We start from the raw sequence: 24,874 nt of genomic DNA on the forward strand, positions 1-24,874 counted from the left end.
ACACCATGGGCCAGATCCTTTCCTGTGACCGAGCTCAGATTAGTGCTAGAGTAATGGAGAGGAATTAGGGAGCTGATTATGACTTCCTGGTTCTGAAGACTGGTCTGCACCAATTCTGACCTGAATTAGATCTTCTCTAACTTATGCCACTTGTGTAGCATTTTAAATGGACACTACACCACTGGATGATAGGCATTGCAAACCTCTGCTACTCCATGTGTGATATGACTAATACATCCAGGTTGTGAAGGGAGGTAATGTCGCTGGTGCAGGAACAGCCCCTGTCAGTTTTGTGGGAGCACAGAGTTCTACACCAGGGAAATTCCCTGCTGACCACTTACAGCTCAAATCTAGATCCATAATTAAAAAACCCTTTAGGTGCAATTCTCCACTGCTTTGAACCTTGTGTAGTCTTATTTCTGTGCAGCAAGTATAAAAAGCTACCAAATCAGAATAGTAGCCTCTTAGACCTACCTGGCACATGGGTAAATTAGTGAAGGATTGCAACCAAAGGATTGTTATAAATTATGGGATTGGCCAGCATGGAATTGCCTTGGTGTAGGAGAACACCATAGGGTCTGATTTATTTATTTAACCAAACTTTCCAGAAAAAAATTTCACCCTGAGATGAGATGTTTTTTCCAACAGTGCCAATGACAGGTGCCACAGAGGTAATGAACAGAACAGGGAATCATCAAGATATCCATCCCCTGTTGCCCATTCTCAGCTTCTGGCAAACAGAGGCTTGGGAGCAAATATCAGGGGGTAGCCGTGTTAGTCAGTATCCACAAAAACAACAAGGAGTCCGGTGGCACTTTAAAACCTAACAGATTTATTTGAAAAGGAGGACTTGTGGCACCTTAGAGACTAACAAATTTATGTGAGCATAAGCTTTCGTGAGCAACAGCATCCGATGAAGTGAGCTGTAGCTCACGAAAGCTCATGCTCAAATAAATTGGTTAGTCTCCAAGGTGCCACAAGTCCTCCTTTTCTTTTTGTGATAGACTAAAACAGCTGCTACCCTGAAACCTGAGATTTATTTGAGCATAAGCTTTCGTAGGTAAAACCCCCACTTCTTCGGGCGCATGGAGTGAAAGCTAGAGGCATCATCCCTGCCCGTCCTGGCTAATAGCCATTGATGGCCCCACCCTCCAGGAGCAGTGACTCTGAGAAAGATTTGGGGGTCATGGCGGATAATCAGCCGAACATCAGCTCCGCGCCTGACGCTGTGGCCAAGCGCTAAGGGGATGCTCGGCTGCAGAAACCAGGGACTCTCAGGCAGAGGCTCTAGTGGGTCCCGGGGCCAGTGCTGCTCGAATACTGCGCCCGGGCCTGAGGGCCACAATGCCAGGCGGCTGCTGGCGGACTGGAAAAGAAGTCCTGCCAGCTGCCCCGGGCAAGTCACCCACCGGCCGCACAGGGAGGCGAACCCCGCCCCGCCAGGTCCCTGCCAGCCTGGGAAAGTCCTTCCCGGCCCCGCCGGGCTGCTCCTCGCACCCCGACCCGCCGCCCCCGCTCTCTGCGCACCGGGCGCCCGGGCCACCGCGGGAGTCGGGGAGCGGGTGGGCTCAGGGGGCGGAGCCAGGCCCCGGGCCTCGCCGCGCCTCACAGCGGCAGGACCCAGAGTGGCTGCCCCCGCCGCTGCCTGACGAGGACCCGCGCCCTGGCCCCGCCCCCGCCGGCTCAGGGTCCCGCTTGCTCCGTGGCGGTTTTGTTCAGGCGGCGGCCGGGCAGCTCGGGCGGGGCGGAAGTGGAGGCGAAGGACCCCCCCTCGGCCGGCCGGCCGGCGCAGCGGCGGCTGACGTGTGCCTGGGGGCGGTGGCGGCGGTTCCTGGGCCCGGACCGGATCATGTGAGTGACACGGACACCCGCCCCCCCTGCCCCGCCATCCGCCGCGGCCTCCCCCTGCCCCGCCGCCTCTAACGCTCTGTCCTCTGCCTCCCCAGGTCGAAAGTCAGCTTCAAAATCACGCTGACCTCGGACCCGCGGCTGCCCTACAAAGTGTGAGTAACCCCCCCCTCCCCCGCCGCCTCATGCCTTGTGCGCATGCGCTGCCACATCTACTTCCCCCGCACCTACTGCCCGTCCTCCCATGGGCACCACTGCACGGGCACTGTCCCCCCTCCCTGGCCCATGGGCACCCCCCACACCCTATGCCCCCAGCCACCCCGCCCCTGGGCACTGTCCTCTACACCAGCCCCCTTCTCCCCCCCACCCCCCCGCCGCCAAACGCTGGCAACATCCCCCCCAGCTGCCTCACCCCCAGGCACTGACCCCTGTATGCCAGCCCCCACCTTGCCCCGCGGCACTGCCCCCTATGCCAGCCTCTTGCCACTGACCTCCCTGCTGCCACCTCCTGTGTCTTGTCCACGGGCACCGCCTCCCTCCCCACTCCAGCCCCACAATCACCCTGACCACAGGTACTGCCTCCCCACACCAGCTCCTCCCACGCCAATGGGCACGGCCCCTTCACACCAACCCCCTTGCCATCGACCCTCCCCAGTCATGGGTATTGCCCCTCCAACTCTCTCTCCCTGCCCATGGACACTATGCTCCTGGTCACCGCCGTGCCCACAGACACTACCTCCAGACACTGATCCACCCCCGCCCACTGATACTGTCTGCAAGCCTCCCTCAGCTGTGCCCCCAACCCACCCATCTTGCCTACAGGCACTGCCCCTAGACCCATGAGCACTGCTCCCTCCCACATACTTCTTTGTCCACATAGAAGCTGCCTCATGCCTATAGTCACAGAGTTTAAGGATAGACGAGACCACCAGATCATGTAGTCTGATTTTCTGTAGAGCATAGTTCACCAGCACCACACACTAAACCCAACAACTGAAATTAGATCAAAGTATCGCAGCCCACAGGAGACTAGATTGTTCTATGCCACAGGCAAAGAACAGGAGGGACTGAAGTGCACTGATGCCAGAGGGCCCTGCAATGGCAGAAAATTGATTGAGATATACGCAGGTAATCTCGGGAAGTGACCCATACCCCATGCTGCACAGGAATGTGAAAACTCCCTAGGTTCACTGATCTGGGGGGTTTCAGAGTAGCATTCTTTCCCAACCCCATATAGGGCAGTCAGTTCGACCCTAAGCATGTGAACAAGAACAAGCCAGCAAAGCACATGAGAGTGAGTGCTTGTGCCACTTCAGCCTCCTTCTCTTTCCATGTGGGTATTGCCCCGTGCCTATAGCTTCAGTTTCATTCCATGTGGGCACTGCTCCACATCTGCTGCTTTGTCTGTGCTTTCAAGAACGTTAGTTTCAAGTGTAGTACGGATGGAAATGGTATTCTTATGGGACTGATTTGTTGCACAGTTATTTGTAATTGATGTTTTTGTGTAGTTTACTAAGGCCATGTTTACACTACACAGTTTTGTCGACATAAGGCAGCTTATGTCAAACTAACTATGGAGGTGTACACACTGCAGTGCTCCTGCCACTTTAACTTGCCTGCTACGCCTACATAATAAAACTACCTCAACGAGAGACTTAAAGCTTAGAGAGACCTAGTTAGAGCGACACAGTGTCAGTGTAAACAATGTGTTGCTTACGTCACCATAAGTGGCCTCCAGGAGGTATCCCACAATGTCCACTGTGACCGCTCTGGTCATCGTTTTGAACTCCGCTTCCCTGCAGCCAGGTACACAGGTGAACACTCCACCCCTGTTAAAGCCCTGGGAAGTTTTGAACTTGCTCTTGCTCGATGTGGCGAGCTCTCATAGCAACTTCCCAGCTGAGCATGCCAGCTCCACACAGCAAACACGCTCCTCTCTGAAGGTGGTGGATTTTCTGGGTCTGTGGAGAGAGGAGGCTGTGCAGGCACAGCTCCAGTCCAGCTGCAGGAACTTGCTTGGAGCATCGAGGGGTATGGGGAAGGGCTACGATAGGACACACACACAGCAGTGCTGTGTAAAACTCAGCAGAAGACATGGGAGGCAAATAGTCACCTCTGGTGCAGAGCTGAAAACATGTTTCTTCTACAAGGAGGGGGCTGGAATCAGGGTGATGGTGAATTGTGCCTCTCCTCCCCTGTTGAGCTTCTCTTATAGCCTTGTGTTCATAACACACAGCACGATACTGAAGAGCAGTGCGGGTTCCATGCTTTCTGACACAGACGGCTGGTTCACAGATTACCAGGGCAGTTGAACAGCAGCTGGAAATCTAGTAGGATGCCCATGGAATGATGGGTCAGTGAAACCTGCATCATGTGATGCTGAACTTGCCACCATGAGGCATTGCAAACTCTTTCCAAAACACCCTGTGGTCAATTACCCAGTGAGATAGCCACCCTCGGTGTACTGCTTTCTGCATCAATGTAAGAGCTGCTACTTTGGATGCATTCCGCTGATACAAGGAGCATAGTGTGGACATGCAACAGCGGTTTAATTTCAATAGTGGCTATACATTGACTTAACCTTGTAGTGTAGATATAGCCTAAGTAATAATAATTAATATATGGTTTAAAATGAGTGGTATTCCTTATAACTAGATAAAGTTTAAAAATGTGCAGAATTAGGGTGTGGTTCAATGATACTTGGTTCTGATCTGGCTGAATTTAAATTGTTTTATTACTGTCACCTGGACAGTACTTTACAGATGCAGAAAAGGGTAGTGCTTATCTTCTTTCCCATCAAACAGACGTGTTCTTTATAGATGGTATATAGCTTTCTACTGCTCCTGGTCTATTTATCTAGGTATCATCACTGTGGGCTGGAATGACGCACAGGACTCCTCATTAATCTGTATGATGTAGCACTGAGGCCAGGTCTACACTACAAACTTACATCAGTATAACTACGTCATTCAGCGATGTAAAAAATGCATGCCTCTGAGCGATATAGTTATACCGACCTAAACCCCAGTGTAGACAATGCCCTTCCATTGACGTAGCTATTGTCTCTTGCAGGGGTGGATTAACTATGCCTACAAGAGAAGCTCTTCCCTCGGTGTAGTAGCGTCTTCACTAAAGCCCTGAGTTCGTAACTGGCCATATTGCTCATCATGTTGGTACCACAATATGGTTTTTGAAGTCTTATCATTAAATCAGTGGTACTACTCATGGTATTAAACACCATGCCCCATAGTAAGTATTTGCAAGATCAGGCTGTTGGTAGGGGAAAGTTGAATATGTAATCTCACACACTCAAAAAGGTATGGAGAGTAGATACTGGGAAGTCTTCCACAATTCTTATGTGGTAAACATGTTGACATCACTTCTTCTGGAATGCCTGTAATAATTTATTTAAAAATAAAAACTTCAGTTTTTGTTTTTTTTTGCAATGTACTAGTCTTCTTTCTGTGTTTTAGGCCCTTATCATTGGGCACTACCATTGATTTCAGTGAAATTATAATCAATAACTTTAGAACCATTGGAATTAGTCTCTAATTTGGTCTAGAAATCATATTTTCTATTAACTCTTCTTTGTTTCAGGTTAAGTGTGCCTGAAAATACACCTTTCACAGCTGTCTTGAAGTTTGCTGCAGAAGAAGTAAGTGTTGAATTGTGACAATGTTTACATCAATAACAAAAGAGTTAAATTACAAGACTCGTGTAAATTTTTGTGTGAAATTATAGATAGCTGGGTCTAGAATGATTCATGTTGGAAGTTTGCTTTTATTGAAAAAGCTCATTGGAATTTCATCAAGGCAGTTACATAATTATTCTTTTTTAAAGTAATAAAAAGTGATATCTGATCCATAACGTATTACATGGGTGTAAAATGTATATGTGTATGATTTAAAAATATGTAGAGATAGAAAATAGGAAGTAAACATTAAATTAATGAAAGAGAGAAACCTGGTAAGCAGTAGTGACTGTGGACAACAAAAATGTCGTTGGCTTTTTTGCTGTAACACATTAAAATTTGTTTTGGGCTGCGTATGAGGAAGTGCCACATCACAGTTCAGTGGGGAAATGGTGCGTCTCTACTTCGCTTTGGTGAATCTACACCTGGAATATTATGATATTTTGACCTTTTTCTTACTCAAGGGAAAGTGATAGTTTGGAGGGATTTCAGAGAAAGTAAAAATGATGAAGGGGCTGGAGGGATAAATGTGAAGAAAGAGCCGGAGAAATGTGTGTAAATTGCCAAGTGATGACTAAGGTGGAGGCATAGCTTATAAGTATTTGAAGGGTATAAACTCCAAGGAGGAGTAGAGAAGAAGGATGGTCCAGAGGTTAGGGTGCCAGGTTAAGATTTGGGAGCCCCAGGTTCAGTTCTTTGCTTTGTCACAAACTTCCTGTGTGATCTTGAGCGAGTTACTGTTGGCTTGCCATTGTAGGAAAGTTTATACAAGTATAAAGTAAGACGTGAATTTAGGCTGTGTCTACACTGTTACTTTCAGTGCTAAAACTTTAGTCGTTCGGGGTGTGAAAAAACACACCCCATGGCAACAAAAGTTGTAGGGCTGAAAAGCACCAGTATAGACAGCGCTTTATCACCAGGAGCCGTGGTCCCACCGTTAAAGCTACCACCCCTCATTCGGGGTAGTTATTTTTTATCACCAGGAGAGCTCTTCCCTGGCAATAAAGCTTGACTATATTGCCCACGTCGCTGTAACATGGGCAGTGTAGTCATAACCTTACACTAATATAGTTATACCAGTATAACTCCCTGTGTAGACTAACTGGTAAACCTTTCCTATGTAGTCAAACCCTTATTCTCTCTCTGTGCCTTGGTTAGAGGGATAAAAATGGCTAAAAATAACAGTATGGCTGCAGTGGCTCAGACTAGCCACTCAAGTACAATCCCACTTTACTCCTTGGAACATGTACTAGAAGAAATAATAATGTATTGGCAGAGGGAATGGATTTGATGACATAGGCCATTCCATATTAGAAAGGGTTTGCCAGTATAGCTGTTCAGGAAGATCCTCTTACTGGAGATGCAATTTGCATCACCAAAGCGTGCTTTTGCCAGTATAGCTTATACCAGAGGTCGGCAACCTTTGGTACCCGGCCCACCAGAGTAAAGCCAAAGGGATGTGCTAGCCACTGCTTCCCACAGCTCCCATTGACCGGGAATGGTGAACCCCGGTCGGTGGGAGCTGCAGGGCTCCGTACCTGCAGACGCGCCAGATAAACAAACTGTCCCGGCCCGCCAGTGGCTTTACCCTGGCGGGCCGGGTGCCAAAGATTACCAACCCCTGGCTTATACCAGTTCCCCAAACAAAATAAGCTATACTGGCAAAACAACTTTTTTGATGGTATAACTGCATCCAAAGTAGGGCTTTTGTCAGCTTAGCTATATTGGTGAGGGGTGTGATTTTTTTTTTTTAAACACACACTCTTAATCAAAATGGCTATGCCAGTAAAACTTTTAAGTGTAGACCAGACTTTTATAGGTCTTTTCCATTTCAAAGGCTTTTGTGTACACTAGAAGCCCATGCTTTAAAAACAGCCATGTTAGGAAAGTATTAGTTATTAAAATGGTCCCATTAAACAACATACAGTTGCAACTAGTGTGTATTTATGTACTTTGGATCATGCCTTTTGAAATCAACGGGAGTCTTTCTGTTGACATCAGTGAGCTTTGAATCATCCCCTTTGTGTAGGTTTACAACCTAGAGGGATAATTACAGCTGTTTTCAGGAGGCTTAGAGGGAAAATGAAGAACAATTGTTGTAGTGGGCTCTTGTACCCCACATATCATTAGAGTTCAGTTATATAAATCCACTTAGCGCACACAGAAGAAAACATTTTATTTTTAAAAGATAAGTTTTGATATTTTTATAGGGGTTATTTTGGAAGCCACCTATAATACAATATGATGATATTTAACTCTTTCACACACTGGTACAAGGATCTATTGAGGGGAGGAGGAAATAATGAAATGATCACTTTTAAAAATACTGCATTGTCTTTGGTTATTATTGTTATTTATAATATTTATTTGTACTACAATAGGGTCAGCGAGCTCTAGTCATGAACCCAAGACCCCAGTGTGCTACGTGCTATACAAATATAGAATAAAAAGACTTTGCTTCATTGCTTATTAGTTACATTCTTTGGGGAAGAGGAGAGGGGTAATTTAATTTTTAATTCAGACCACAGGTACTGCATGTATTTGGCACTGAAAAGAACAAGACCTGGTTTCTGGCTTTATAAATGGACTATACTCCTTGAACCACTTAGTTTAATGTTAACTCAGTCATTTGAATAGATGAATCATTCATTTACTGTGAAGGGAATTTTTTAAGATAACATACAGAATATCCGTAGCCCGTCAGAATAAACATGCAAGTGCTGGTTTAGAATTTTAAAAAAGCATAGTTTACAATGTGTTTCTAGAAGCAGAGAACTAAATGATTTCTAAATTATGTTTTTAGTAGGCATGCCATCTGAAATATGTAGATATTTTGTTCAGTTTATTAAGATGTTATCAATCCTTAAATACAGGTTTCATATGAGTTATGTTTTTAATACTATACCTTTTAATATTGTTACCCCTTTTGACTGAGCTGTTAGCTGATTTTGGGGTGTTGCAGGTAGGAGGAGAAATTGATGACAGAAACAGGTATTTTCTTTGATGCAATCTCGTTTGTTTACAAAAATTATACATAAAGTCCTGTTTTCCTGAATACAATAGGAATCAAACAGCAGGAGACAGTTTCGTTACTTGTACTTCCATACCTGCTTTGCCACCAGCACTCTGTGCCCACATAGTTTTCTTTCTTAGCTTTCCATCAGGGCCACATTACCAGCACTTCTGTTACTTTTGACTTTCTTGCTGCTTCGGTCTCTCTGTGTTGCTTCTCACCCTCGCATGTGCACATACACACGCACACACCCTTAAACGATGCCCAGCTGAGCCCCTGTCCACATAGTTCACGTTCCTGAGTGGCTTGGATGTGCCTTTGTTTTGGCTGGAGACATGGGCCTGTGTTTAGGGTGGAGTCAGCTTAATTGTTTCAGCCACCTGATTACAATGTCCTGTTCGTATTTATCCTGAATATACAGCAGATGGTTATGCCTGACCCATAACAACAACGTTTAACTCAGCCCATAGCAATATGATATTTTTTTTTGGTATGACTCTGAGAAGCAAGTATTTAAACCAAGACTTAACCATTCTTTTTATACCTATTATTTTGCCACAAATATTGCAAAGAATACAAATGTGGACGTTTCTAGAATAAACATAGTATTTGCTTTCAAAAAGCATAAGTCCAGCAAAATTGGATGGCTTTTTCTACAGTATCAGATATGATCTTCACATTATTTACCTACAACAGTTTGAAATATAGGCATTCCTGCAAAAAGGTCTTGATCTGGTTCCCGCTTCTTTTAACGGAGCAGGATCAATCCCCAAATCCATATTTCAGACACAAAAGCTCTGTTAAAAACAAGTTACAAAGTCAAGCACTCAAAAGTTAGAAAATGCTTGTGCAACCTTAATTTAGCCCCCCTGTTCATTATGATACAGATTTTCATTACATGATCACATACTATTTTTTCTACTGGACCCCTCCCTCATTCAATGCACATCTCCTGTTCTGGAGATGAACCAGGGCAGTGTAGTAAAGGAGGCTGATGTCTGTAGGATCCCTGCCTCAATTGTTGCAGGAATTGAAAAGAAATGAATAACACAGGGAACTGTAAGAAGAGAAAGGATGGTTTTCTGGTTAAGGCAGCTGGATTCTATCCCTGCTTCTGCCACAGAGTTCCTGTGTGATGCTACCATGCAAGTCATTGAAACCAAACCTTTCAGAGGTGGTCACTAATGATGTTTGCCTCATTTTCTGCATGCCCAACTTGATATCTTGGGCCTCTTTTACAAAAATGCTGATCGCTCACAACTGCAGTTGACGTCCAAGGGAGCTGTGCTTGAATATATAAAGTGGTATAAAAAGTTAAGTACGTTCAAAAATCAAGTCCTAGGCATCTCAGCTTGAGCACCCAAAATTAATGGGTACTTTTTACCTTACTGTCTCTGTGCCTCAGCTCTCATCTGTAAAATGGAGATAATTCCACTCCGTCACCTCACAGGGGTGAAGATAAATTAATTTTATGAAGCACTCATATATGAGAGTGATGAGGGCCGTAGAAAAAATCATGCAGATATCTTCAGAGCAGGGTTTGAATATTGTGTGCTTAATGAGGTCTATGGCCACACCTTACATAAAAAAGATTAATGAACAGCTATACAATACTTCGTATTAATTTGAGCACTGTCCATCCAGTGCACTGAATGAGACAGGGATCCGATGGTAAAAAGAGTATGTGATCATGTAATTAAAGGCTGTATAGTAATGCACATGCACAAGGGGGCTCAATTAAGGTTACACTGGAAACTTTAATTGAGGCATTTCCTAACTGTTAAGTGCTTGATTTAGCAATCTGAATAATGTTTTCTTAGTATAGTTTTTGCGGGTGTGTGTAATTTCATAGATTTCAGTGTAGCAGCCGTGTTAGTCTGTATTCGCAAAAAGAAAAGGAGTACTTGTGGCATCTTAGAGACTAACAAATTTATTTGAGCATAAGCTTTCGTGAGCTACAGGAATGCATCCGATGAGGTGAGCTGTAGCTCACAAAAGCTTATGCTCAAATAAATTTGTTAGTCTCTAAGGTGCACAAGTACTCCTTTTCTTTTTTTGTAATTGCATAGCTTTTTAAACAAGCAAACTGAACAAACATAAATTCCATCATGTGGCATCATATGGACACTCAATGATTCATCAACAGGATTGAACCTTATAGTTCAACCATGCAAATCTCTGCAATCTGAGCTTACAAAGTAACTGTTAGTAGTAGTAAGTTGTCATCCTCTGTGTGGGCCAGCAGTAAATGAGATGAGACACTTTGCCAGTAGGTTTCACACATACTTTCAGACAACAGAGGACTGTTGGGATAGGAACCTTGGGTTCCACTGCAAGCTCTGGAGGGGAGTCTGCTCTAGTAGGACCAGACTCTTCTTGTTTCCCCAACGTGACCCCTTATGCCCCTGCCCCTCCCCCTCCAACATGTCACTGTCCTGTCTTTTCCCCATCTCTGGCTCATTGTCCCAGTCCTTCTTCTCTTGCTTGTCCAATCCATCTCTACTCAGGCTTCTCATTCAAGTCCCAGTTTCCATGTCCAGATGGTTCTAATCTACCTTATCCCACTTCCAAACTCCCTCTCCCAACATCCAGTCCCATTCTCCTTGCCCAGTCTCTCTCCTTCCACTGGCTCCCAGTTCTATTCTCCCTCCCTGCATTCTTCATCCAGTCCCAGTCTCCCACCTTCTCCCTGGTTCCTTGTCCCTGTATCCCCCGCTGTCTTATCCCAGTCTCTTTGCCCAGCAAACCCAAGTTCTTTCCTCACAACCCATCTTGTCAGATCTGTCTCCCCTTCCCCCAATACACACACTCTGGTTCCTAGATGCAGCCTCCTTGTTCAGCCTCCCCCCACTTCTTCATGTTGTGTTATCTCAGTGTCTGCCTACCCCAGTTCCGAGTCCTAGTCTCTTTGTCCAACCAGTTCCAAACTGCCCTTCCTTCCTACACAACCAATTAAAGCCTTCCCTTTTCCCACCCCCCACAGCTTCCAGTTCAAGCTTCCTCTCCCTTTCATTCCCAGTCAACGCCCACCAACCCTATTCCCTTGCTCAGACGATTCTGGTTTTCTCTTCTCCTTCCAGCCACAGTCTTGTCAGACTAGTTGTCCAAATCTCCTCTTTTCTCTCCCCAAGTCCTCCTTGTGTCTACTCTGCTTTTGAATTTGGCAGTTTCCACCTTCTTACTGGCTGAGTGCCAACAGAGGTGTCACTGAGAGCACAGGACAGAGAGGTTTCTTGCTCTCAGTTCCAGTGCCAAGCCACACTGCAACCTCTAGCAGCCATTACAGGGAAAGTCCAGCTTCTCTGTAGCCTTGGGCTGGAAGGAAGCATGTTCAGTCATTCACTGGAGATGGTGCATATACAGACCAGTCATATAGGAGATGTAAGAGGATGGATGCTCAGTTGCTCTTTGGGGATAGCCAGCGGTATCCTTTCCGTTACATACAGTTGGTGCATGAATTCAGCGGTTCCTTGGAATATTAGCAAATAATGAGTAACATTGGGAGCCCTATAAGCACTGATTACTGCTGCTTTCCCCTTTCATCCCAGATGTCATAGACTTGGGCCATGTCTACGCTACCGCTTATGTCAGCAAAACTTATGTCGCTCAGGGGTGTGAAAATAACACTTCCCTGAGTGACATAAGTTTTGCCGGCATGAGTGGTAGTGTTCACAGCACTTTGTTGGTGGGAGAGCTTTTCCCGCCAACATAGCTTTCACTGCTCGTTGAGGTGGTTTTTTATGTCAACGGGAGAGCTAGAGAGTCATAGAGCCATAGGGTTAGAAGGGACCGCAAGGGTCATCTAGTCTAATCCCTTGCCAAGATGCAGAATTTGTTGTGTCTAAACCATCCGAGAATGATGGTTATCCAGCCTCCTTTTTGAAAACATCCAGTGAAGGAGCTTCCATGACCTCCCTAGGCAGTCTGTTCCATTGTCCTACTGTTCTTACAGTTTGGAAGTCTTTCCCTGAGATGTAATCTAAATCTGCTATAGCTTGAACCCATTGCCACTTGTCCTGCCCTCTGTGGCAAGAGAGAACAACTTTTTTTATGGCAGCCTTTCAACTATTTGAAGACCACTGTCATGTCCCAGTCTTAATCTCCTCTTTTCCAAACTAAACATACCCAGTTCCTTCAGCCTTTGCTCATATGGCTTGCATTCCATCCTTCTGATCATCTTTATCGCTTGCCTCTGGATCCTTTCCAGCTTCTCCATATCCTTTCTATACATAGGTGGCCAAAATTGGACACAGTACTCCAGCTGAGGCCTAAGCAGCACCGAGTAGAGCGGTACTATCACTTCCCGTGACTTGCATGCAATGCCTCTGTATTTTGCAACTGCATCGCATTATTGGTTTATGTTGTGGTTGTGATCCACCACAACTTCCAGATCCTTTACAGCAGTGCTGCTGCCAAGTCGGTTATCTCCTATTCTGTATTTGTGCATTTGGTATTTCATCTCTAATTGTAGCACCGTACATTTGTCTTTGGTTGAATTTCATTTTGTTGTCTATAGCCCAGTTCTCCCATTTATCAAAATCTCTTTGAATTTTAGCTCTATCCCCAGCTTTGTGCCATCTGCCAGTTTGAACAGTACGCTCTCTAGTCCTACATCCAGGTCATTAATAAAGATGTTAAATAGCTCCAGACCCAGAACAGATCCCTGTTAATCCCTCTTGAGACCTCTTTCCAATCTGACATTATTCCATTCAGAATAACATTTGTTTGTGGTGTTTAACCAGTTATATATCCACTTAATGGCAGTTCCTCTGAGCCCACATTTCTCCAGCTTACTTATTAGACTGTCATGTGGGACTGTGTCAAAAGCCTTGCTAAAGTTTGGGTATATTAATGTTCACCACTTTCCCTCTATCCACCAAACCAGTTACCCTGTAAAAGAAGGAAATCAAGCTGGTTTGGCATGATTTGTTCTTAATATGTCCATGCTCCTGGTATTCACAAATTGAACATTTTATTCATTGCTCTATTAGCTTCCCAGGTATCAAGGTCAGGTTGACTGGTCTACAGATCCCTGGCTTCTACTTTTCCCCTTTTTTAAAGATGGGCACTACATTAGCCCTTCTCCAGTCTTCTGGGACCGTTCCTGTCATTGATGCATTTGCAAATATTATTGTCTATGTTTACCTACATTTTAAATGTATACCAGGACTCAGATTAAAACAACGAAAAGGAGGCTTGAATCAATGTGACTTTCTCTGGTAACAGTAACCCTTTGTCCACACCTACTATTTTCTCCTGTACCCTGATGTTAAGCATAATATGTGGTAGACCATTTGAGTCCAGAAACAGAGCATATTGGGTCAGATCTTTCAAAGATTTAAGCTTGTGAGTCACTTTATGGATCTGTGTGTTTACAGGATGGGGATGTTGGATTGGAAGCTCTTTGAAGCAAGAACTGTATTTTACTATATCTTTGTACAGCACCTAGCACAATGGGGTCCAATTCTGGCTGGGACCTATGGACAGTACTGTCACATAAAAATAATATCGTAGTCCATCAAAATTCCTAACTATTTTCAATGCATTACCTTAATATAGAAAAATCAAGTAGCCTGAAGTGAGTGTTTCAATCCAAGAGACTTTTGAAAGATTTACTGAAAATACGGTCAGAAGTGCAGAATAGAGTCTATTTTCTATCTGGCCAGCTGTGACAGGTGTTTTTTTGGTTTTTGTTTTTTTTTAAAGGAGTTAGCAGTTTATGAAATGGTTGTAAATTCCCCCACATAAATTGTCTCAGTAGCAGACCATCCCTGCCCAGCCCCAAGTCAAGTCAAGCAGGAATTCTGCATTGTGATTCCGCTCATTGTGCTCTTAATAAATGTTACTAAATATGCACACAAATGATTTTACAGTTGCTCATGCACTGAAAAACACCATAGCTCTCAATACCGGGACTGTGTACGTTTCAGATTTCAGCCATTTTTGCTATAGCCATGTCTTTAAAAAAATAAAATAAAATCACGTTTACGCAAAGACCAAGGCTCCAGTTCTGCAAATTCTTATGCACACGCTTAACTTTGTGCCCATGAATTGATACTTGAGTAGATTCCGTGAAATTGTTTATGTACATAAGTGTTTGAAGGTTTTATTTGGCCATTTTTATTCCAGAAGGTTCTGGCATCTATATTTGGTCAATTTAAATTAAAGCAACTTATAAAACAAAATTGCATATTTGTTCCAGAAATGTATGCAATTTAGTAGTTACTCATTTTCATCAACATTTTTGGTGCTGCTCCTTACAGTATTATCAGAATTATTATTTTTTGAACTTTTCAATTAGCATAATTTTGACATTATTTCCAGATTTTTTTTCAGTTGATTAGATCTAATCAACTGTTTTAACACTGTGTACTTTATGTTCCATGTAACCTCTTAGTGCATAATAAGCTTTGATTGTAAACTATTATTTTGATACTCCTATAAAATCTGAAGAGAATTTTTTCCCATAATTATTCTTTATACAGGCCTAAGCATCTAAAATTACAACAGAGTTTGAATGTTCACTGTAGTATTTTCCACTTTGTTGTCTGTCTTTAAAACTAATTTGTCATACTTTTGTTTCCTTTAGTTCAAAGTTCCTGCAGCAACAAGTGCTATTATAACAAATGGTAAGAATATGGTTTTTATATTGTTGATTCAGTTAGGCTGTATTCCAGAAAAGTATAAGCAGGTTTTCTCTATAACCTAACCAGCATACAAACTGATGAGCTTTAAAAGTAATACCTCACTGTTATACATAATGCTGGTGCATGGGATTTTGCTATTAATATTTTATTGCTATTTGAGAGGTTTTATTCTACAGCATATCTTGTGGTTCACTATGCTGAAATTTTTATCATCAACTGTAAATAATAAAGCTGACTAGCGATACTTTTTGGCAATAGGAAATTAATAAAGACTGATATTTAATAATTATTACAGTATATTGTTTAGAACCTTGTATATTTTTCATTCATTTTAATGTTGTAAGTTTATGCTACGAGATACTTGGATCTTTTTTTGTTTTAGCCCCTAAATCAAACTGTTTTTGTTTGTTTGTTTGTTTTTTAAAACTTAGATGGAATAGGAATAAACCCTGCACAGACAGCAGGTAAGTAGTTATTTGTGAAGTCCAATTAAAAAAAAAAATGATTTTTTATTCAGTTACGATGCACCACAGTGAATGACTTATGTTCTCATCTAGTTTATCCAAGTTTTAACAGCTTTTCAAATAGGGATCCAGAAGTACTAAACAGTGGCTGAAAACTGCATCCAAAGCCTCATGTCAAACATTAAGATCATATAATTATTGCTCAATATTTTGTTTATTTAGATCTGTGAAACAGTAGGTGCCTAGCTAATATTCCAGCTAATATTCGCATAAATACTTAATATGATAATGAAAAAGAAATAGCAACCCCATAATATAATACTAAATAACCATGCAGGGAAAAAACAACAACCTTTAACTTACCCTGTACATCACACAGCAATATTTACTACTTCTGCAGCCTTTCTAAATAGATTTAGCAGTGTGCCCTGAAGGTCAACTGGTTAAAGCTACTTTGGACTGGGTGAGAGAAACATTCCAAAGGAAAGGGAAACATTCCTGCCAGCAGTCTCCTCTCACTCATGTCGAGGGGGATCCAGTTAAAGGATGTCTTCTGATCTCAACTGCGGCAATGTGCCACAGAGAGAGAGGTGGTCTCTCAAATAGGAAGGTTTGAAGTCATTTTAAAATCAACATCTTAAACTGTACCCAGAAACACACAGGCAGCCAGTGCAGATTTTGGAGGCTTGATTGGGTATGTGCATGGAAAGACGCTCTGTTTACAAAGCAGGCTGCTGCATTTTGCCCTAGCTTACCTTACAAATAAATTTAAGGTTTAACCTTAAGAGAACATTACAGTAGTCTAGTCTCCAAGTGACAAAGGCACGATTTATGTTGGCAAGGTCCACTTTGGAAAGACTTTTGTGACTTTTGCCAAAATCTTCTGATTGCTTTACCGAGCCTACCAATATCATCTCCTTATCTGGAATGAGCCTCAGCCAGATCTAACTCATCTGTGTCCTAGTCTCCACCAAACATTGTGGTAGACACACAACCACTCGGGATCAAAAGAGAGAAAAATGAAGCTGGGTGTTTTCGGCACATTTGAAATACAACAACTCTTTATTTCCCACTAAGGCCCAGTCCCACAAAGGACTTCAGCACCTTGCTGAATCAGGGTATAGTCCACTAACATCCTCATATGTACACTGAATGAGAAGGAGGAGAGATTAATAAGACTGGGACTTTTCAGCTTGGAAAAGAGACGACTAAGGCGGAATATGATAAAAGTCTATAAATTCATGACTGGTGTGGAGAAAGTAAATAAGGAAATGTTATTTACTCCTTACTAGACCAAATGAAATTAATATGCAGCAGGTTTAAAACAAAAGGAAGCATTTCTTCACAGAAAATACAGTCAACTAGTGGAACTCTTTGCCAGAGGATGTTGTGAAGGCCCAGATTATAACAGAGTTAAAAAAACCCAAAAAACTAGATCAATTCATGGAGGATAGGTTCATCAATGGCTATTAGCCAAGATGAGCTGGGATGCAATCCCATTCTTTGAGTGTCCCTAGCCTCTGTTTGCCAGAAGCTGAGAATGGGCGACGGGATGGATCACTTGATTACCTGTTCTGTTCATTCCCTCTGGGGCACCTGGCATTGGCCACTGGGCTAGATGGACAGGACACTGGGCTAGATGGACCTTTGATCTGACCCAGTATGGCTGTTCTTATGAGAACAAGATAGAATCTTAGAGAATCTAAGGCAGATGATAAATCTGATAATGCAGTATGGATACTTGAACTTCATCCATCACCACTAGAAAGTCATCTCGGAATGTTACAAGAGCAATATCGTAATTGACATGAGTCAAATAAATAAGAGGCATCTAGGTACCGAGAGTTCTCACCACAATCTTCTCATGATTCTTAGCTGCAAAAGGAAGATTAGACGCAGGGTGATCGGAAGCCAGATTGTCAGCGTCAGGTGACGGTTTCTTAAATATGTACCGATGCTGCTAAGCAATGCTGGCACATTGCCCTTCTGAAAGTGTTGAAAGTCTTCACCAGCAGTAGGTTCTGCACATTCACTGGTATTTAGTGCCCCATGCTTTAGTTGTCATGGGTCATACGTAAACCTAGATGACTTATGACAAAACTGGTTATCAGTAGACATGGTATCATGTACTACTCCTGGGGGAATTTTATGCCACTGCGCATGCTCGAATTTATTTTCCACACAGATTTCTTTGCTTCCCCACAGAAAAATGACTTTCTGATGGGGAAACAAAGGGAAGCCACAAGCGCGGTATTGCGATCCTCCCCAGGAGTATGTTTCAGGTGTCCAGGGCAGCTGGCAGAGAGTTAAATCACTGTGGTGCAGGAGGCAGGGCTGGGGAAGACCCAGCTCCGTACCCTGTGCTGGGCTCAGCTGCTAGTCCTGGCTGGACTAGGGACAACGGGATTTCCTCTTGCCTTCCACAGCATCTGGGGCTGGGTCAGACCCCCACCCCCACCTCCAGATTTCTCCCCCAACTGCAGGAAGCTCTGCAAACTCCCCCATCCCCCCGCTTTCTGCACCCATCACTCCTCAGCTGCAGAGGGAAGGATGCCTGTACAGGGAGTGGCTCCCCCATCTCCCACCTCTGTGCAGCCAGTGGCCTGTGCTCCCCAGTGCCATGCTCAAGCCTCCACGTTTATTTGACAAATAAAATTTGCAGAATTTTAAAATATTGTGCTCAGACTTTTAATTTTTTGGTGCAGGATTTTTATTGTTTCAGCTCAGAATGCCCTCAGGAGTAATCATGTACTTACCGATATACAAGAACTCGTGTTTTTAATATTTTCATTTAAGATGCTTTTGGTGCTTTAAAATCTCATTTGATAGAGCAATTGTTTCAGTATTTAGAAACCTCAGAACGTGAGGATCTATTGGAAAAAATTTAATGTTATCCCTGCAGATCTCAGTCATTCCATGAGAAGACACAGTCCTTCCGTGCCATACCCCTGTCTCCCCACCCCAACAACAGTAATGTTATTCTGCCAAAATATAATCTCTCCTCTTTCCCCACATTGACTGTGAGTTACCTCCATTTTGGGAGGGAGAAGTAAAAGATGCAGAGCAGGAGTTAAAGCAATCCAGCCAGCATTAACTCCCATACAGATTTCCATTTGGAAGACGCTCTGGTTTGGGAGCAAGCATGCCGTACCTTTATAAAGAAAACACTGTTGCATTAATGGTAGAGGCAGGGAGAAAGGGGCAGGAGTGAGTGGTGTGTGAATGGGGGTAAATGTGGGCCTGTTTAAATAACATTTGTACAGCTTGTGTGTGGTTTGTAGTGGCACAAGTACATTTCATCCAGATTAGAGTGTTTAGTCGTCAGGGTATCAGATTCATTGTTCAAGCCCTAATGTGTTTGGATATAATCTGCTATATTTTCATGTTTCCTTTGTTGTGCTTTGGCTTTGTGAGTAGCATAAAATAATACAATCGCCGTATAAAATCTTTTGGCTTTTTTGTGCTTTAGCAGTATATGCTCCTGGCAAACCTCTTAAAAGTATATGCTTGTGGCAGGACACTCCAAGTGCGTGGATCTGCCAGCCCTCATTAAGCAGGACAAATGGAATGTTGTAAATCGCCATCACTGTGCCTAAAGTGTCCCTTAGTTTAGCTTCAAGGGAAACAGATAAATGTTGCTCCACTGTAGTGATAACTTGGACAAGTGTTAAAGATTTTGATCTCTGTCATAAAAGCAAGCACTTAGCAGAAGTGATGTTGAGGCTTCTGGGAGAGAACTTGTAACAGGCATATTTTCACACATAAGTACCAAGGGATAAGTGCCTTAGATATTTGTCACATGTAGGTAGATTTTTTGGGGGAATAGAATTGAAATTTGTACAGGAAATACTCCCTAAATGTTAGATATTTTTACGTAAAACTGCTTTATCTTCCAGAAAAGCCTGTCACTACCTGCAGTATAGGCCTGCTATCCATTTAAATTGTGGTTAAGGTTCTACAGAAGCTAGGTTTGGTTTGCTCAGTCACACTAGTAGTTTGCAGTCTCAGTGTACCTGTGTGTTTTGTGTTATCATTGGATTGGAACAGCTACCTAAGGATTGGACAGTGCTTCGTAAAAGGTGGACTTACTCTCAGCTAAAAGAAAAGGAGGACTTGTGGCACCTTAGAGACTAACCAATTTATTTGAGCATGAGCTTTCGTGAGCCACAGCTCACTTCATCGGATAAGTGAGCTGTAGCTCACGAAAGCTCATGCTCAAATAAATTGGTTAGTCTCTAAGGTGCCACAAGTCCTCCTTTTTTTTTGTGAATACAGACTAACACGGCTGCTACTCTGAAACCTGTCATTACTCTCAGCTCTTACTCTTACTCTTGTTTTCTCTGTTTTTCTTTCATTTCCTGTGTGGTCTCATTTCTCCACCACCATCACTACCACCACCCTTTATGTCCCTTTATCAATTACTCCCCCTTCACTCTCATTTTACTTTCTCATGGTATCTCATCTTCTTTCCACCTCCAACCTTGTGGTGGTGGTCTGTGTCATTCCCTGTCCAACCATTATTCTCTGTTTTATTCTCCCTCCCTACTTTGGTTTTCCTGATGCATTGTTCCAACCTGTCCTATTGTATGTGTGAGCATTAAAGTGAAATTTACTAAATTCCTGATCTCTGAAGTGTCTGCAGGTTGTTAAGATATTGGAAAGTGGTCTTCATTTTGCTGCCCGTACAATACAGCTGACTGAGAGAGAAGGAGAAGGAAGGAATTAAGGAGGAGGAAATTTTAAAATAGTATATAATTTTCTGTTTTCAGAGGCAGACATGAGGAACCGCTGACAGGGCTAGAAGATACATTTTTAGTATAATACATAAAAGTAGAGGAGTGAGTCTGTTTTTCTCTTCAATGTCCTGCTCAGGAAAGAGATTAAAAAGAACTGCTGCAGAGATGTAGAGAGATGATTCTTTCAACTTCTAACCACTGAAATAAATATTTCTTAAGGCTCCACTAGATTTCTTTCTTCTTTTCATTTACAGTTTGAGCTGGTCATAATGTTTTAAAAGAAAAAAAATGGAAAAAGTTTTGACTAAATTTTCACATTCTCCTCCTCCTCCCCCCTTCCAACCAAATATAGAAGTGGTCAAACTTTGCCCGCTCTCTTTTTACACACGCGTGCACATACACACACACACACTTTTCGTAGCTCTATTTACAAACCAGGATATCAAGATGACTTATCGCTTTCTAATTTTTGGTTTTAGATGTATATTTTAATCACCATCTCTAGCAGACACTTTGGTTGACACTCACATTTGAGAGGTTAAACATCCAATCAAGAAAGCTTTTTTCATTTGAGGCTTTATTCCCTGATATGCAAATACCTGTGAACAGGTAGTCACCTATAACATATGTTGACACTAGGGAAGAAAATTTTGAAGGAAATCTGATTTTAATGATGTTTGACTGCTTTGAGGTTCATAGAGCACAGAATGGGTAACATTTAAGTTAATTTAGGACTATGTTTTGATATTACAAACCGTCCAGTGTAAGAAACAGTAGTATGGAGGAGTTGAAAATCTACTTTCCAGCCTCCTGGCTGCTCCAGATTGGCCTAAACTGTATCAAGTCTATACCCAGTGCTGTGGAATCTCCCTGATGTACTGCACCGCCAAGGTTCATTTGGGTGTGTGGGAAAGAGCAGAGCCAAGATTCCACCTACTCTCCCCCTGACCGCCTTCATTGCACCTCTAGAAAACGGTGGAAGTAGCAACTCTGCTGAACCTGCTTCTCTCTTTGTGTTGCTTCCCGTGATGTGGGTAGCTGGTACAGAGTTTAAGGGCATCTTGTGCCCCTGTACCTCCACCAAGAGATGTGTACCTGTATATAAATTCATAGTAAGATCACCTTAGGCTTGGAGAACTTTAAAAACCTGTAAGAAGATTCAATGCATTAGACACCTGTGAAAAAAGTTCTTGAAAACACAAGCTAATGAGTGAGGAGCTGACTTTTCCTGCTTCATTGTTATTCAAGAAAGATAGTACATTTATATTCAAACAAAAAATTATGTTGAGCTAGTTAAGGTTGGGAGTATGTGTCAGTGATGTTAGGGTTGCCAGGTGTCCAGTTTTCGACTGGAACACCCGGTCAAAAAGGGACCCTGGCGGCATTGGTCAGCACTGTTTACCAGGCTGTTAAAAATCCGGTTGGCGAGGGGCTGGCTCCGCACAGCTCCCAGGAAGCATTTGGCATGCCCCTCCGACTTCTAGGCATAGAGGTGGCCGCAGGGGCTCCGTGTGCTGTCCCCATCCCGAGCGCTGGCTCTGCAGTTCCCACTGGCCGGGAACCTGCCCCAGCTCTGAGCCCCCTCCCACACCCAAACTCCTTCCCAGAGCCCGCACCCCCTGCTGCACCCCAACCCCTTGCCCCAGCTCAGAATTCCTTCCTGCACCCAAATTCCCTCCTGGAGCCCATACCCCTTCCCGCACTCCAACTCCCAGCCCTGAGCCCCCTCCCGCACTCCAAACCCACAGCCCCACCCCGGAGCCCACCCTCCCAGCTGGAGCCCTCACCCCCCCTCCATACTCCAACCCGTGCCCCACGCAGGTGCACCCTCCCACACACTGAGCCACTCATTTCTGCCTCTACCCCAGAGCCTGCACCCCCAGCCAGAGCCCCCCTCCACTCACGCACCCCAACCCTCTGCCCCAGCCTGGTGAAAACGAGCAAGTGAGTGAGGGTGGGGGAGAGCGAGCAATGGAGGAAGGGGGAGATGGAGTGTCCTGGGGCGGGGCCTCTGGGGTGGGGCAGGGCAAGGGTGTTCGGTTTTGAGCACTTTGTTTAATTTTTGTGACAGCCAGCTAGACTGTACTACTTGATCTACATCGTTAAAAACTCAGTACCGTGCACAGTATATGGTATGAATAAAGCAGCCATAGCAGGCTGTACATAATGCTGGGAGGCCTTGAAAGCATATTGTATTTGCAATATCTTTGCTTTTTATTCTTTCCTTGAATTTTTGATGTTATGTTTAAAATCATGGTGAAACTATTAATTTATATTGTTAACTAATGAGCTTAATATGTAACCTTGTGCCTGGCTTTTTTGTTTTAAATTGCAAAAGTGTTCATTAGACTGTGCGTATGTGAGAGGAACTGGAAAATGTTATAAAGTACACAGTCAGTTTCTCATGCGTAAGAGACATTCTGACTTTGTAATTGAAAACTGAAACATGATGATATTATTGTTCCTAATATCATACTTACACCTTTTGGTAACTGATTTCCTTGAAGAGCTCTTATTGATAACACATATGTGTATTTAACCTATAGGTGACCAATTTTCTCTTTTTTTGTTTAGGAAATGTTTTCCTAAAGCATGGTTCAGAACTACGGATTATTCCCAGAGATCGTGTTGGGAGCTGCTAATATCTACTGGGTGGTTTTGGAATAAGTGAAATCACCATGTTAAAGAATAAATGGTCATATTTATTTTGGAATTAGTACAACTAATGAATCAGCCTGTTTTAAAATTACTTACAATGACTTCCTGGGATTTAAAAATTAATTAAAAACAGAGTTTTCATTTTCTTTCCCTGTTAGCATTTAACAAATCATAAACTGGCCTGGCCCTTCATCTACTAATAGAAGAATGGTCTGATGTAATGCTATATTCTTGAAAGCAGGATGGACCTCTTTCTTTTTACTAACAGAACCTCTTAGGAAATGTTATTGAAAACAAAAGGGCAAACCTTGTCAGTAGAAACATACAAGTGTGATTGATGGATTAATAACAGAATCCTGTATTTAGAAGTTCATTTCATGGAGGGAGAAGCTGTGTTTGATTTTTAGAAAAAGAGACCATTAGGAGAAATGCTTTCCTACTGAAAGCTAAAAAACATAAGTTTAAGCCCTGAATTATGTATAATGTACATTGTCAAACTCAAAGAAACAGTTTTCCTGACCGTTAAAATTGTCAGTCCAAATAGAAGGGGTATCTTGAAAACTTCAGACTCTTGTTACTGAAATATGCAGAGAACTTCTAAGAAATGTAAATACTTGGCTACAATCATAAGGTACTGGAAAAAAATTAATTAAAGAAAAATAAATATACTTTTGTTAAATCTTCATTTGAGCTTCATTGGTCAAACTAGCTTTTACAAATTTTCACTTATGCTGGATTTAACATTTTAAATAAAGTGTCCTCAACTGAAGGGTGGTGTAAAAAACACAAATCATGGGAATCCCATGTGCTGTATGGTAGGGATTTATCGGTTGAGTACTACATTCCTTCATCAGCAAACATATTTATTTGAGGAAAATGTCTTAGTTTGTTGCTACTGTGTGTTACTTGGAAAACAGTGTTGGAATCACTTGTATGTTTGTATATTCAGAAATTAAGCATTTTGTTTATAAATTGTCTGAAGTTAAATTGTTACATCAACCACTGACCTACATTGGAGAAACCAGTATGTCTTGTTTTGACACACAATGATATACTGTAGTTTCAAGATAGTATGCATTTTGCCAAACAAATAATTATTGCATTTTATCTATCCTCATACATTTAATTTATTGAGGTTACAAAAAATTGAACAATAAACAATAATACTTCGTAAAAACAAGGATTTGTCATGTATGTGTTTATCTCATTCAGAAAACAGACCCAGAGGGGACTCGGAAAGGTGTAATGGTGGCTAATGCTATTCACAGGCACCCGAGTCCCCTTCTTAATGGAAATGAAGAAATGTGCAGGTGGAGGCCCCCTACATGTTCACATGTGAAGGAGGCATACAGACTCCTGCGTTTTTCAGCTCTGTCTGAACTGCCTGTATTTTGGTTTCCCTTTAGCAGAGTAAACAATGTCCTGGAAGGAGGGGAGGGAGAAAAGAAAGAGTTGAAGCAACTTGTGTTCATTCGTCATTTTCCCAATCAGATTGTGGTAATAAATTAGAAATTGTGCACTTACACCTTTTAAGCAGTATACTCTGAAATTAATTATAAATGGAGAGCTCCCTATTACAGTAAATTTTATGGTATGTTGATTTAAAGGGCAAAGTGCATAACTTCTATTAATATATTGCCACGATATAATTAGAATGAACAGAATTAATTGCTTCTAATTTTTGTCCTCAAGACTGTTTGGCTGGATAGCTGAAAACCACTTGCCATCAGAGCATAAAAAACAAACATGGAGTTTCTCTAATCAAGAAGTTTTCTTGTCTGTACAAAGTGCAATACAGCTTAAAGCCTACCAAATTC

At 42.8% G+C, this 24,874-nt stretch overlaps 1 protein-coding gene across 1 annotated transcript; it reads left to right on the forward strand.

Moving 5' to 3' along the window:
• The first annotated feature begins 1,764 nt into the window (after positions 1–1,764).
• UFM1 (ubiquitin fold modifier 1) lies at positions 1,765–23,453 on the forward strand. Its single transcript, XM_073342477.1, has 6 exons — positions 1,765–1,851; positions 1,947–2,003; positions 5,446–5,503; positions 15,142–15,181; positions 15,631–15,663; positions 22,974–23,453. Coding segments are annotated over exons 1-6 (258 nt in total). The 5' UTR covers positions 1,765–1,849; the 3' UTR covers positions 23,042–23,453.
• The last annotated feature ends 1,421 nt before the right edge of the window (positions 23,454–24,874 follow it).

The sequence above is a fragment of the Lepidochelys kempii genome, chromosome 1 (assembly GCF_965140265.1).
Source record: "Lepidochelys kempii isolate rLepKem1 chromosome 1, rLepKem1.hap2, whole genome shotgun sequence".
NCBI classification, from domain to species: domain Eukaryota; kingdom Metazoa; phylum Chordata; order Testudines; family Cheloniidae; genus Lepidochelys; species Lepidochelys kempii.